This window comes from Liolophura sinensis, chromosome 6, assembly GCF_032854445.1.
Source record: "Liolophura sinensis isolate JHLJ2023 chromosome 6, CUHK_Ljap_v2, whole genome shotgun sequence".
Lineage (NCBI taxonomy): Eukaryota > Metazoa > Mollusca > Polyplacophora > Chitonida > Chitonidae > Liolophura > Liolophura sinensis.
In genome coordinates this window covers 19,237,105-19,253,150 of record NC_088300.1, presented here as the reverse complement: position 1 = coordinate 19,253,150, position 16,046 = coordinate 19,237,105, and the positions used below count along the sequence as shown (strand labels likewise).

At 41.2% G+C, this 16,046-nt stretch overlaps 1 protein-coding gene across 1 annotated transcript; it reads right to left on the bottom strand.

Moving 5' to 3' along the window:
* Positions 1-237: 237 nt before the first annotated feature.
* LOC135468398 (protein-glucosylgalactosylhydroxylysine glucosidase-like) lies at positions 238-11,607 on the bottom strand. Its single transcript, XM_064746638.1, has 12 exons — positions 11,495-11,607; positions 9,475-9,840; positions 8,773-8,984; positions 8,015-8,225; positions 7,211-7,392; positions 4,681-4,904; positions 4,144-4,327; positions 3,529-3,738; positions 2,442-2,651; positions 2,062-2,162; positions 1,665-1,793; positions 238-828 (listed from the first exon to the last, which is right to left on the bottom strand). Exons 2-12 carry the CDS (start codon positions 9,837-9,839, stop codon positions 457-459), a joined length of 2,400 nt encoding a protein of 799 aa, XP_064602708.1. The 5' UTR covers position 9,840; positions 11,495-11,607; the 3' UTR covers positions 238-456.
* Positions 11,608-16,046: the final 4,439 nt, after the last annotated feature.

Genomic DNA, 16,046 nt, shown 5'->3' with positions numbered 1-16,046 from the left:
ACACCACTGACTCCACTGACATTAGTCACTGCCGCCACCAGTCTCCGCCAGTGGAACGAAATGTCACTAGCCACTACTTCCTAAAGTAGTCACCGGCGAGTGAATGGAACGGACCCTTGATGTCTTTTATTCTTTTCACATTCACACGCTTGAGAGTGAGAGGTAAGAAAGAAAGTAAGAGGTAAGAGATTTAAAAAGTTCACCCTGTGGATTATGTGATTTCAGATACTGTTGGATAAATACAATGTACCTTGGATGTGGCTTGGATTGATTTATACAAGATGTAGATGAAGGTTAAAAACTGAAGTCAGCTTACATTGTAGATAATGCTCATTAAACAAATTTACTGCTGTTGCATTTTTCTATTTTTTTTCTATTGACTGAATACTTAGGTTAATCTGAAGTAAATCCACTAAAACAAAAAAGATTCATCAGACTGAAAAATGAAACTGAAAGTTAGCTTGAGTGTTGAGGTGGGTCAGTATTCAGCTTGATAAGAGCTTTGTGTTTGGATATTGTCACTGGCTGGTTGAGATTCAACGGGTATTTTGTAGAGATTCCTGGGACAGTCAGAACCAACGGTTGACCACTGACAGTTACCGTGACAATGGTGTTCTTCTGGTTGACTTCTAGCGTGAGAGCGTTGCCAAGATAGTCAAGTCCCGTGATGGTGAATTTGGTTGATGAAGGAGGTAGGATGGGGTCCAAGTACAGACCCTCACTGAAGATACGCAGACCTCCATACCCGAATAGGAGTGACTGTAAGTACCCACCCATGCCTGTCCTGAAGTTGACAGCACCCCCTCCTCCTGACTCCTCTGTCCACACCTGTGGGTGGAAGAATGCAGAAAAGTGTTAGCAAAAGTATAACCATTATATCTGTCCTAGTGCATACATGTGGTGGATTACCTAGAAATGCACACATGCAACTTGTTTCTTAGTTTTTTCTGATAAACAGGCTGAACATATTTTAGATGGACACAGGATCTCTGGACAGGATACTGTTTTCACTTTAATTGCTGCCTAACATTGTACTCATGAATTTTTTCTTTCTAAACGATCTTCCATTATCAGGTACCCAACAAACCTACTGACTTGGATATACAGCTAATTCCAACCTGCAACCTCACTGGTCAGAGGTCAATGAGCTCCTAAAGTGCTTTATCCAAATGTACCAATGAGGGCTCTTAAATGCGATTTAAATAGCTACCATTACACAGTTCAGGATACATATTTTAATGTATTCCACATAATACCTCAGTAGTCTACATGAAGACAAAATGCTAACAAAATTAAAGTTGCTATGCAGACTGCAATTTCAAAACAATAATTTCCAAGCTAGTGCCATGAACACCTTTATACTATGCACTGTAGCTGATGAATTGTTTAATTATTGCTTTTTTATGAGGGAGTCTAAGGGACAACATACCAAAATGCTTGCATACAGTGTGCACAGATACCATCATAATGAAATGCCTACATTAAGTGTCCCCATGTCAGCTGTCTATTATCTTTATTTCACAAAGGATGCTTGATCAATTTACAAAGAAAAGGTTCTTCCCTATAAAGGCCTTCAAGATGTATTCAGTAATGTGTGTATGAATATAACACCACGCATGTGGTTTATACAACCAGATTTCCTACCACCATAATACAATTCCTACCTTAAAAGGACCTTTGGCATTTTCCATGCTTTTATCCAGGTATGTTTTAGCCTTTGTTGTGTCCTTGAACTCTAGCCAACCAATAGTAAACATTTGCCAGGTCATCGCAGGGCCTTCGGGGTCTGTCACCTGGGAAGTACATGCAAGAAGATGTCACATTCTCTTACCTCTCTGTTCTCTGTTATCTTCAAGATTTGTACCACGAATGGAAGACAAAATATTCTCACATGCAACTGGCAAACTTCAACTCAGTATCCTCTTTTCCATACGGATTCACTTCTGAATACAGTAACAGATCATTTTCCACATGGACCTGCTTTAGAATACACAGACAGGTTATTTTCCAAATGGATTCACTTTTGAATACAGTAACAGATCATCTTCCAAACGGACTCACCTCTGAATACACAGAAAGGTCATTTTTTCTGATGGATGAGTCAAACTCCTTGTTCAGAGGAAAACCCAACAATATCACATCTGCCTGTTTGACTTTAGTACCTGTGAAGAAAACAACAAACGCATCAACATATAGAATTTAAGTGTTGGAATAAAGTCAAAATGCATGCAACAAACATCTTGTCCAGCTGATATTTCCATACACAGATCTTATAGAATAGATTTCTATAGATTTATAGAAATACTGCTATAAATTAAAATTTTATGTAAATTATGATATCCCCTAAATCTTTACATTAAACATTTGATAAGATCACTTACATAATGGAGTTACATGTACATCTTGTTTTAACAAGCCTACAATTCTGTACATGTACCTACCCAAAGTATAGCCATCATACTCCGGATGATAGTTCATGGCCGAATCAAAGGGGATGTACACGTTACTGGCGATCTCCCTGAAGATAGGGGGTGGCTGTTTGCCAATCAGGGGCAGGGTGGAGTAGGGTAACATCAGGCTGAGGGCAGCTATACTGTTGGTGTAGGCAGAGTTATCCACAGGGTAGTGGTACTCATCAGGGGGCATTACTCCTGCAGGGGTAGAAGAAGGTAAAAGAGGGACATGAAAAACAGATAATTTTCCTCACAGACTCTGTGTTATTCTATCTTCAAGTTATTCAACATCTGGCCATTTAAATACATTATCACAAAATTTGATAACCTTTGGGTCTTATTTTCAAAATGGTTTTCAGAAATTATAGATAGAAGGCTAAACCTGTCTCCCACAGAGATCTTGTATGGTTACTTCAAGAACGATTTTGTCTAAAGCTGTTGTTAAAATGCTTCATTTCTGTTTACTTTATGCCAAGTAATTAATACATAGCTGCCTTATCAGCAAAAACCCCTATTTTTTGTTAATTACCAATGCTTCCTTCAACAAAATGTATGCATAATAAGAAAATGTTCCAGCCAACATTTTGATGATGAATGTCTTGCAAGATTGGACAGAGTCTAGTTTATGACAGTCGTAGAACTAGAAAATAAATAATATTGCTTTGAAACATAGGTTTATTCTATTTACTTGTATGAACAAATCTCTACTGATTTTTTGAAACCTATGTTTCAAAGCAATATTATGACTTGTGAGACTAAAATAGTTGTGAATATGTGGATACATGTACTTTCTACCCACTGAGTACAATATATCATGTCAAAAACAAACGCTTTTCCATATAAACCTCTACCCATATAACCCTTTCCATGCAGTCAGAAGCTATTACTGCTTAAAACACAAACATGTACAATGTAATTACTTTATATTCCCCCTCAAACCAGCCACAAATTTTAACTGCCTACACACTCAAAGTTATGCTACTGCTTCCTAGAGGGGTTATGTCATGTGGTGTTACACTTCCTCCATGCATTGCAGAGTCATCACGGGACAGAGATTTTAGAACATTTTGCTTACCCTGAATGCCATACTTCCCCGTTGTTTTGTCCTTTGTGACTCGGGAAGCCCAGAACTCTGCTATGGCTGTGATGATTTCCCCACCCCGCCGATCCTGCAGGAAGCTGGTGTCATTTGTCATGTACATGTACTGCTGTATGGCCAGGGCTATGTCCCCAGTAATGTGCTGCTCATACAGGGAACAATTCTGACACCTGGTCACATCTCGACCTGAAACAGAACAGAGAAGTCAGCGCCTGAAAAAAATACTGATGCTCCTTATCAAGTGGATGTGACCACAGCCAAAGGCCTTTGGTGATCACTGAACCCTGCGTCCTAAACCTGAACTCAGAGCCTTGTTTTCTGTCAAGTGATCAACTAAGAAACAATCAACTCTTTATTATTCTATCTGCATACATAAAATTTCTCCTGTAGTTACATGTATATTGGCTCAATGACTAAGTTAAAACATTTACGGTATTGCTCTAACATTAATATTGAACATGATTATGGTTACTCAGTTATCCCACACAGTATCCCACACTTAACATGAGGTAGTTTAATAATTCCCCCTACTGTAAAATCTTCCATACTTTGGGACATATCTCCAATGGTGACATTTTCACCCCTGCTTACCTGTAACAGCACTTTCCCATGGGTACATGGCCCCCTGGTACCCCCTCAGTTTGGCCTGTCTCTTGGCAGCATCCAGTGTTCTGGCCCTTGTTCCCAGCAGAATGGAGGCCAGACTTGGGTACAGCATCAAGATGGGGGGATACTGCCAGGTCTCCTGGTCCCACATCACATGGCCCCAGTAATCCTGATTGGCAGAGCGAGAGTAAATATATTGACACTGAACAACAAAGGTGAGAACAACCTTGGGTGTATCACCAGTATTTCAGGCAGAATAAAACCTGTAAAACCATTCATTACATGTATCAGCACTGGCAATCATTGGCAAGCTGAAATCCTTTACTTGAACATAATTAAATGTTTCAATGTGAATGTTTAAGTGCTAAGTAATAAGCAATATTATTTTCAACAAAAATTCCATACGTCTTATCCCTTATAGTAGGAATATAATGTGAAAGAATCTGTTTCAATTTGCAACATTTTTCATCAAGCTGAATGACTGCATCGGCAATTTACCCAAGCCATAAACATGTAATGTACCTCTTTCGCAGAGCCATGGTCTAGTCCCGCTGGTGACAATCCGATGAATGGAGTGTTAGGATCCTCTTCCGAGGGGAGGCAACTCAGCAAATAGTAGAGACTAGAGTATGCCAACTGTGCCATGGCTGTGTTCCCCTCAATGTCAATCCGTCCATCATTCCAAAGCTCTGCCCATATAGTCATGTGGCTGTAAGCTAAACTTTTCACCTGGAACAACTTCAAACCTACACAGAAAGAGAAGGATAATCTTACAAAAGATATGTAGGCTACATGTTTCTCATTAAAACCTTTGGTGAGATTGTCAGGATTGTTTTAATATAAACAGTAAAATTTTTCATATGTGGGTTTTCCTCCCACCATAATATTGGCCGCTTACGTGTAAGTAAAAAATCCATCAAATATATGAATAAATATAAAGTTGTTATGTACATGTTTCTCATTAATAACATACCTTTGCTGAGATTGTTAACTTTGTTTCGAATTTAAACACTACATCTGTTGATACGAGTACACACTGTATGTATAAATATGTTTCGGAGATGTTTCTTTTTACACATGTATTAGATTGTACTATTGCTGAAAGTGCATAAAGCCATTATTGTTTATTCATTCATATATAATTTTTATATCTTTTCCTTTAAATAACTATTATTTGTGACTGTCTATCTTCAGCCTGACCAGCAATATTGTTTATTCATTCATATATAATTTTTATATCTTTTCCTTTAAATAACTATTATTTGTGACTGTCTATCTTCAGCCTGACCAGCAATATTGTTTATTCATTCATACATAATTTTTATATCTTTTCCTTTAAATAAATATTATTTGTGACTGTCTATCTTCAGCCTGACCAGCAATATTGTTTATTCATTCATACATAATTTTTATATCTTTTCCTTTAAATAAATATTATTTGTGACTGTCTATCTTCAGCCTGACCAGCAGTCCCCTTATGTGCTGTTTACCACTTCTGCCCAACCAGCATTTCCCTTTGTGTGATAATCCTCGCTTCTGCCTGACCAACAGTCAGTGCCCTTTGTTCCCCCACTTCAGGCTGACCAGAATTTTCCTGTGTGCTGATCCCCATTTCTACCTGACCAGCAGTCCCCTCTGTGTGGTGATCCCCACTTCTACCTGACCAGCAGTCAGTGCCCTTTGTGCCCCCACTTCAGGCTGACTAGCAGTCCCCCCGTGTTGCTGATCCCCCCCCTTCTGCCTGACCAGCAGTCCCCGCTGTGTGCTGATCCCCACTACTGCCTGACCAGCAGTCAGTGCCCTTTGTGCCCCCACTTCAGGCTGACTAGAAATTTCCTGTGTGCTGATCCCCTCTTCTGCCTGACCAGCAGGCCCCACTGTGTGGTGATCCCCACTTCTACCTGACCAGCAGCACCCCCCGCCCTGTGTGATGATCCCCACTTTTACCTGACTAGCAGTCCCCCGTGTTGCTGATCCCCACTTCTGCCTGACCAGCAGGCCCCGCTGTGTGCTGATCCCCAGTTCTGCCTGACCAGCAGGCCCCGCTGTGTGCTGATCCCCACAACTGCCTGACCAGCAGTCAGTGCCCTTTGTGCCCCCACTTCAGGCTGACTAGAAATTTCCTGTGTGCTGATGCCCCCTTCTGCCTGACCAGCAGGCCCCACTGTGTGGTGATCCCCACTTCTACCTGACCAGCAGCACCCCCCGCCCTGTGTGGTGATCCCCACTTTTACCTGACTAGCAGTCCCCCGTGTTGCTGATCCCCACTTCTGCCTGACCAGCAGGCCCCGCTGTGTGCTGATCCCCAGTTCTGCCTGACCAGCAGGACCCGCTGTGTGCTGATCCCCACTTCTGCCTGACCAGCAGCACCCCCTGGCCCTGTGTGGTGATCCCCACATCTACCTGACTAACAGCCACCCTTGTGCTGATCCCCACTTCAGCTTAACCAGCAGTCCCCCATATGTGCTGATCCCCACTTCTACCTGACTAGCAGTCCCCGGTGTGTGCTGCCCCCCACTCATACCTGACCAGCAGTCTCCCCAGTGTGGTGATCCCCACTCCTGCCTGACCAGCACCCCCTGGCCCAGTGTGGTGATCCCTACTTCTACCTGACTAAAAGCCACCCTTGTGCTGATCCCCACTTCAGCTTGACCAACAGTCCCCCATATGTGCTGATCGCCACTTCTGCCTGACTAGCTGTCAACTCCCCCCCACCTGCTGACCAGCAGCCCCACTGTGTGCTGATCCCCACTTCAGCCTGACCAGCAATTCTCCCTGTATGCTGATCCCCACTTCTGCCTGACCAGCAGCCCCACTATGTGCTGATCCCCACTTCAGCCTGACCAGCAATTCTCCCTGTGTGCTGATCCCCACTTCTACCTGACTAGCAACTCTCCCTGTGTGCTGATCCCACTTCAGCCTGACTATCAATTCTCCCTGTGTGCTGATCCCCACTTCTACCTGACTAATGGTCCCCTCCTGTATGCTGATCCCCACTTCTGCCTGACCATCTCCAATACAATTTTATGTGCTGATCCCCACTTCCTCTCACCTTTGTCGTAGTTGTCTTCAGCCCCTTTCCTCGTCTGGCTGACAGAGGTGAGGAAGAGCCAGGTGCTCTCACTCATGCTGTCCATCAGGCTGATGTTAGCTGGCACCTCAGAGTAATACACATGTACCTCCTGATGCACAGAGTCGTTAAACTCGGGGGTCTTTATTCTCCCATGAACATACCTGTAACCACCAAACCAGCCGATGTTACCACAAAACTTTCAACACCCAAGACTAGTAAATTTTAATGTCACTACATAACAGCTCTTGAAAAGTAAAACTTTTTTGTGTTTTTGACGTATATTAGGTCTATGTAACACACATCCCCAAAAATGAATGACCAACCGTTATCACCTTTACTAAGGTGGACATGTTTTGGGTGGCATTTATTTTTCAGTCTATCTATCAGCAATTTCACAGAAAAGCTATGCACAAATCTGGATGACATTTTGTGCAAATCTTAGTGATGGACCAAGCAAAAGTTTGTTACATTCTGGTGATTGGCCAGTTCTAGATTTGGTCAAGCAATCTGTTGAATTATTCTTCATCACTGCCCTTTAGGAAAAAAGCATATTTTTTCTCTTACCTTGTAACAGTAATAATAATAATAATAATAACAACAGAGTATTGTCCAATAATATACTTAGCTATGGCAGAAGTTTGCACTTTCAGAGTGCCTTCTAGTGTTTTATAGTCATTATTTGTTGTGTGTATTCATTTTTGTGTTCACTTCATATAAACAATCTACCCATACAAGTAATAAGACAGCCATTCTATATCAAGCACTGCTATGATGAGCTATCACCTTGAGTTGGCTATCATGGTCTGACTCTGCTCGAAGTCGATGTCCTCACTGTCAGGTCCCTTGTTCACACTCAGAGACACGCCAAGCTTTTTATTGATGTCTGATCGCCTGATCCACAGCTCTGACACCAACAACTCCCTCACTCTTCGGTGAGCATACATCTTAAGATCCACCTGAAAGTAAGCCCCCTTGATTGTCTCTGTAAAAATACCTGTGACAGAGGGCATACAGTAAATGGCGAAGTGACAGTATTATTTTCATCAACTTCTCAAAATTCATATGTATCAATACATATATATATATATTATATAGATATATAAAATAACATTAGTTTTATAACATTAGATTATAAATCTGCTTTTCAAATTTTAGCAATGGGAAATGTCTCCCATTTTATGAACATCCCTTGAAGTTTCCACGATTTCCAGTTCTGTGCTTTCCCCAGAGTTGATGTCTAACATCAAGGGACAAGTATTTTATAAAATCCTGAGGGTGTAAACTTATTATTACAGGAATAATAGAGGGACATCAGATATCCTTCTCATCACTAGTTTGGTTGAACATTTATAGGTTAACTGACATATGATGTTGCCACATAATGCTAAGTGAATACAATACATGCAATATTAATTCCAGACACTGAAGAATTCAGGTTCAAGTTAGCTCACTACAGTAAATGATAAGTACAATAAAGTAGTTTGGGTGTTTCATTATGACATACATGTGCATGGACCTGTGGAAACATTACTGTGACATACCTGTGGAGACATTTAAACTGTAGGTTCTATGGAACTCAGCCGGTGGATTCACGCCTGTGATCTGGACAGAGCAGAATGCAGGAATACGTGCCCTATGGGAGTCACTGTGAAAACCATTGTACAGGCCATTCATGTAGATAGAGTCACTGTAGACAACAGTAGCTACCTGACCATTACCAATACCAGGTCTGAGGCGAGGGTCTGATGGCAATCTGGTAACAGAATATTGTAAAATTAGGCAGGAATTTGAACATTCACCATACCCAACAATCTGAATGATACTGTGTGGAAGGAATTGATTTTTTCCCCTACCAGACATTTGTAAGGATATAGTTATTTGATATATTTGACTGTTGTTATATGCCATACTAAAGACTTTACTACTTATGGAAATGGTGGTCAGTTTTATAGGTGGAGGAAACCATAGTGTCTGAGGTAAATCACCAACAACTGGTAAGTTACAGACAAACTTAACCACATGATGTAAGATATGTAAGCCATATTGGTGACAGACAATGTTAAGAATCCACAAATTCCCTGTTTAAGCTTGGGATTGACACCACACTTAATGTGTCCAAGTTGTTAAAAGACAAGCTCCATAAACACTGCGCAAAGCAGCCCACTCCAGGCCAGGGATCTGTGAATCGTCAATATAAATGATTGCCCAAATGATAAAGTAACAACATTATTATTTGTATTTACTGATCAGTTGTGAAGACTGTTGCCTCTGGTGGCAGTTTTCTCAAAACGTCCAGGTCAGCTGGCAGATGTTTGGGGGCAGAATGCACCACAACAGGTATCCCACCATCTTCTGGATGGAGTCGCCTCCCTTGCTTCCCTGTCCATTCCTCTGTCATTTGCTCCACATTCACACCAGGGGGATACTTTTTCTCCATCTTTACCACAGGTTGTTGTTGTTGCTGTTGTGAATGTAGCGTTTTGTCTCTGGCTGTGACCTTAGAGGCTGTGGACGTGGCATAGTAAATGGAGATAAATACCATGAGGAGTATGATGCAGACAATCATGCCCAAGGTTTTCACCTTCATGTCCAAGCACAGCCTGAACATCCTGAAACAACAAAGACATTGGAACTACTTGAGCATGCAAAGTGACATGAACAGCATTACAAAATATATTTGCATTCAACACAATAATAGTTACAAGCCTGGAAATAAACAACAGGACAAGGACAATGCCCTGAATCAAATAGTATTTTGACAGGGGTCAACTGGAATGGGACAAATAACAATGTAAATTTTGAAATGATGTAATTTGCTGGAACATCTGTCATATGCCCTGCCCCAACTTAAAAATTATTCCCATGCTTGAATTTGTAGATGTAGGTTGGTATACTGGTACACCACAAGGGTACAGGGGAAAAGGAGGACTAAGGTTAGGATATCTGGTACAACTTGACCGATCTATTCAGTTAAAACATCTAGCTTAAACACAGGGTAAAATGACATGCATGAATCAATGTAAATCTTTTTGAAAATTAAAGAAAACGTTGTCTTGGTGTGCGACTGATACAAGATGATAACGATATAAATTATTGGCATGGTATAAAAGTATTCATGTACACTTTAATTCATGCATATATGCAAGTATATATATATGTCTACATGTATAAGGGGTGATACTCTGCCATTCATTTTTAAAGCCTCACATATGATTTTTACAGCTTAAAAAAATAAAAAGTGAAGCGCTAGCGCAGCGTAATGACCCAGGAGTCTCTCACCAATGCGGTCGCTATGAGTTCAAGTCCAGCTAATGCTGGCGGCCATACGTGAGAAGGTCTGCCAGCAACCTGCGGATGGTCGTGGGTTTCCCCCGGGCTCTGCCCGGTTTCCACCCACCATAATGCTGGCCGCCGTCGTATAAGTGAAATATTCTTGAGTACGGCATAAAACACCAATCAAAAAAAAAATAAATAAATAAAAAGTGAAGCATTCGACAGTGTGTATAACCAGAAGTCCATTACCTAGAAGAATGCACTGATAAGTGATACTTCGAAGAGCAGTGTTAAGTGCCGTGGGATTAGCTATTGGGAAGTTGTATGGACTTCTGGTATAACATAATTTTAAAGCTTTGATAAACATTTTTAATGACAATAGGTAAAGCTTTAAAAATTATTTTCAGCATCTTATATAGCATTTTCAACGTTTTCGAAATTCATTTGGCAGTAAAATTGAATCTAAAAGCTGCTTAACAAATCAATTTGAATATATAAAAATGGTCTTTCTTATTAAAAATTTAACAATTATTTTAGAAGCTGTGAAATATATATCGTATATAACAATTGTACAAATAAAGACTTAACAAAAGTTGGTAATTACAAGCTTTAACTGAGACATTTTTACCTTCTCCCTTAGTCGATGGAGATATATACTCAAATGCTTGGTCCATCTAGACATACTACTTGTGCTTCAGAGCCTTGGTGTGCCACATTTCGTATAGTAACATGAACGATTCACGAAGAGTGCATAAATCGCCGCTTTTACTGTTAATGTTTTTTGTTTACGAAATAATAATAGTGATTTAATGTGTGTTTTTCTACATATAGTATATGCTCAGAACAGAAAGTTAAGACCCTAGGCTACAAACCCTTGATCGTTCTAGTTGCAACAACAACAACCGGTAATAGTTTCGCAACACTTCACCGACGGAGTCAAGGGAAAGTTCACTGTTTTCTAATTCTTGAATGAAACAGTTGATGACCCACCTGAATTTTCATTTGGCCCTTTATGAAAAATGCGGTTGTAATCCAATTTTTCTTTTACCTACCGACAGGTGTCGGTGTGTCGGTTATTGCTCTCTCTACGGTTTCGCAACTCATGACGAAGAGATTGAAGTATAATGAAGGGAGATAATCCGAGTTAGTCTGTTTATTCATCACGAATTACTGCTTACATCCCTTAGATCACGCAGGTTTTGGTCAAGTTTAGCGGTCGAAGTGGAGTAGCACTGAGTACTGTTGGGTCGAAGAGCAAGCCCACTGTTGGCAGGTAGTTATCACCCATTCAACATGTAATCTACATTTTGAAACCACTATTGTCCTCATTGGATTTGCAGTGAAACTTTGCACTTAATTTGGGGATTTGTGGCAAATATGGCGCTCGCGTGGACTGTTTACGTGGTATTAGCCAACATGAAGATCCTTATAGATCACTGATATTATTGTCTTCCGCCAAGATGACATAGGCCTATACAAGTACGTCATGCAGATGCATGTGGAATAGTTTATGCGTGACATGGCTGTGACTGGTGCATGAAGTAGGACCTATACCCATCACTCCAGTCCCCCCACCCAGGAAGAGAACCATTTCATCTGCACAGCGTTAAATTCCAATGGAATAAATAAAACTATAAATACATGAACCGCATCCACAGTGGTTATGATGAAGGACAACATATTAATTGCTGTCTTATACTTAATATTTGTACTGATCACAATTTCAGACATGAAAATAATATACCTGTATAAATACATATACCTAGTCTTTATAGTAAGGTATGACCCAGGAGCCTCTCACCAATGTGGTCGCTGTGAGCTCAAGTCCAACTCATGCTGGCTTCCTCTCCGGCCGTACGTGGGAAGGTCTTCCAGCAACCTGCGGATGGCCGTGGGTTTTCCCCCGGCTCTGCCCGGTTTCCTCCCACTATAATGCTGGCCGCCGTCGTATAAGTGAAATATTCTTGAGTTGAGCGCAAAACATCAATCAAATCAATCAATAAATAAATAAATTTATAGTAAGGTTATAAGCAAACTACAAAACAAAACAATGCAGTTTATAAAATCATTCAATGCGAAATATTTTTTAAGTATCAGGCAAACACATAACATCCACACTTTATTTCCGATGAACATAGGCTTAATTAATATCAATCATTGAATAGATAGGATTATGGTTTAACTTACTTAAGAATGTAGAACTCAATTATTTTATGGTGGTCATTATGATGGTGATTTATTTTTTACAAATATAGCGGAAACATAGATGTTCGGAGTACAAGACACGCAGGAGCAAAAACTCACGAATTATTCCGCATGTGATGTACCGATAGAGCGAACAGAATTTGTATACAGTACTGCGTGGTGGATTGGACGTGATATCCTTGCAACGAACTTCAAGAAGCCTAAGTCAACCTAAGATTTTATTTTCACCTCAATGCTCCCACGTCAAACGACTACAGGTATATGTCATTATACGATCAGTGTTTGACATAGAGTAGACGATATTGCTTGTCCTAAAGAAAGTCTATCGTAATCATTCTACATGTATATAAGTGTAAACGTTTATTATACATTTGTTCTCATAGATACAAATAATAACATTCAACTTGATACGGCCCGATAGACGACAAAGTAATGTGAAAAAGACGATCTTAATTCTAGCCTGATAACGACTCACAAAGGAATGAGCAGACGACACCTTCAAACGTCTTTACAGTGCCAAGCTGATTTAATTTCATCAGGATGAATTGATATCAGTGGTGATATATATATATATATATATATATATATATATATATATATATATAATATATATATATATGCTCATTCCTTTATATATATATATATATATATATATATATATATATATATATATATATACTCGCCAGCAACACGTTTCATGATTTAATTGTTTTTTGCCATCACAAATATGCGCAAATGTGCAGAGCAAATTTGTAGTCCACTTGAGCTACAGTTACTGCGTGCTGAATGCATGTAATTATTTCCATTCATCCAGATTTAATTTAATTGGTATCTGATATACCTCATTAATAGGATGCCTTATACTGCACTAAGGTTTAAGCTGAAATGACCATGAATAAGGAATGCGCAATTAGTTTGCGTAGAAAACATCATAACAAAGACAGAAATAAATTCAATCATTTTTCCACAGCATCCAATGACTACCGTTCTTCTTTCTATTTTTCATATATTAAAACGATAAACGTCCCTAAAAACCCCGAATGCATATAATGGTTTTAATTCCATTCTTCCATTTTGGTAGGCGTATAAGTTTATTGTCAGAGCAGCTGAGAAGATGTGGTTGTTTCGTGTCACCAAAGCAACATTGGCGTCTTGCTTCACCTGGGAAGCTCTGCGTGTGATTTCTGATACATACTCTCTTTATCTGGATCAACAGACCTTCTCTCATCCACCTCAACGTACTCAAACCGGGCCAGGGTCAGCTCGTCTTCAGGCTTCACCTGGATGGCCGCATAGGAAGCGCCGATAACGGCGTCACAAGATGGCGGTGTGTGTTCTTTGATAACATAAGGTTTTGCGATGCTCACTTCTAAAAGTTTCCCGCACGTGTTTCTGCGATCAGTATTAATGAACCGGAAAAGGCTGCTACCCAGAGCCACGTCAAAATAGACCGGAAGGGACTGTCGCAGAGTGACGTTGTACGCATGCGTTGTATTTCTATAAAAGTCTTCTGGGAAAGTTATACTCTCTTTCTCGAGGTGCCATTCTTCACAATCTTGTTTCATTCGCTGGAAGACATTTTTTTCTTTGGAGAACAAATATACCCAGTCTCCTTTTGTGATGGTCATTGTGGCGTCCATCTTTGGGGGTCGGTAATTCCTCATGAAGCCCCAAGCGCCGAACTGACACCGATCTGTCCCGCTCACAAACGGTTCAAAGGTCACTTCCGACGCCGAGGGGTCGAATTTCAGGCAGCCATGTTGTTCTATGCTCAGAGCGTCTGTCTTCATTTGAAGGAAGATGAAACCATCGTGATTAAAACATGGCCCGAAGGTGATTCCATTGTCAGGGATAAGTTCGTCCGGACAGTCGAGGACTTCCGTTAGAGAGTCATCGTCAGAGTCTACCACCCAGAGGGATACCATTGTTTGGATATCCCAACGGATTCGCGCCTGGCCGCGGGAGTCATACGTTATCTCTTTACTCTCAATGTCTCGTATTATTATAAAGAACAATGTTCCTCCAACGTCGGCCGAAAATATCCCCAATATTTTTCCCTCTTCAGCGTAAGTGGGATTAATGATTTCCCATTCCTTGGTTGTGAGGGAGAGGCGATACAGGTCACGGCCATTGTTATGAAGGTAAAGAAAGTCCTTACAGACGGTCATCTCAAATTTGCAGACGTCAATAGGAATGCCGCTATCGTCTGCAGGAATATCGGCATTGCCCAGATCAATCCACAGACGGGAGTTTAACAAGTACGCACAAATCTTGAGTTCCACGTTCGCCTTTTCATCAGGTCTGCAGAGTTTTGCGCCGGACCTCATCACCTCTTCGTCATATCGTGGTGACAAGACAATGATGGCGTCCTCAGTTGTTCCGGTGACCGGAATGTTGGGGAGATGATGTGACAACAGATCAAGAGACCAGTCATCCTGGGGCTCCCAGCCCGATGGCATCTCCGCCTCATCCACAGATACCTGACTTGTCTTCCTTCCGTTTGTGTTCTCTGTGGACACTTTACTGATGAATTTTTCGACAGCGCCAAGGGCGAAAGATTTTTCCTTTTCTTGAAAGCCCTCTGCAGACAGTGTATATGCCACCAAAGACAGCGTCTCGCTGGGGTTAGTTACTAGCGGAAGTTCAACTTGGGCAAGAACTTCGACGAAAGCCGAAGTTTTTTCTTCACCTTGGAAACACAGCCATCTGAGAAGGAACGTGAGCTTCTGTTTGGGGCTGCAGTGACACAACAACCCGTCTTTGACAAGAATCGTAACTGAGGTTCGGAAATAAGCTCTAATGCGTCATCCTGAATATAATGTAATCGTGAAATCGGTTTTTGACGATGCAAGCGCGCCTGAGTGAAGCTGTCCGTTCATGTCGTCTTGGTTATCCGTAATTGCACCACGCGGCCATGGCCGTCTCCACGTTCAGGTGGCTCTGGATGTACTCCATGCACATGCTCCGTGCCTGGTCACAGACCAGGTACGAGCACACGCCGTAAGTGTCGCACATATTGTCGGGGGTTATGGACAATGTACCAGTGTAGAATGACGTGATTACCCGATCCACCACCTCGTGATCCTGCAGAGCTTCTGTTAGGTCAACAGCCGTCATGATTTGGTTTCCTTCTCTGAAGTCCGAATGGAACATGGTTCTGAAGAATGGACTACAGGCTGCCAGAATGGCCTTATGGGCATAGATCACGTGACCACCGACGGTTATCTCCACATCACAAAACGTGCCGTCATTTCGATTTGATAGTAACGCCTGGATCAGCGTTCTCTGGTAATCCTCGCCCAATCGTAAAATCCCCATGGCGCGATCTGCGAAAAAT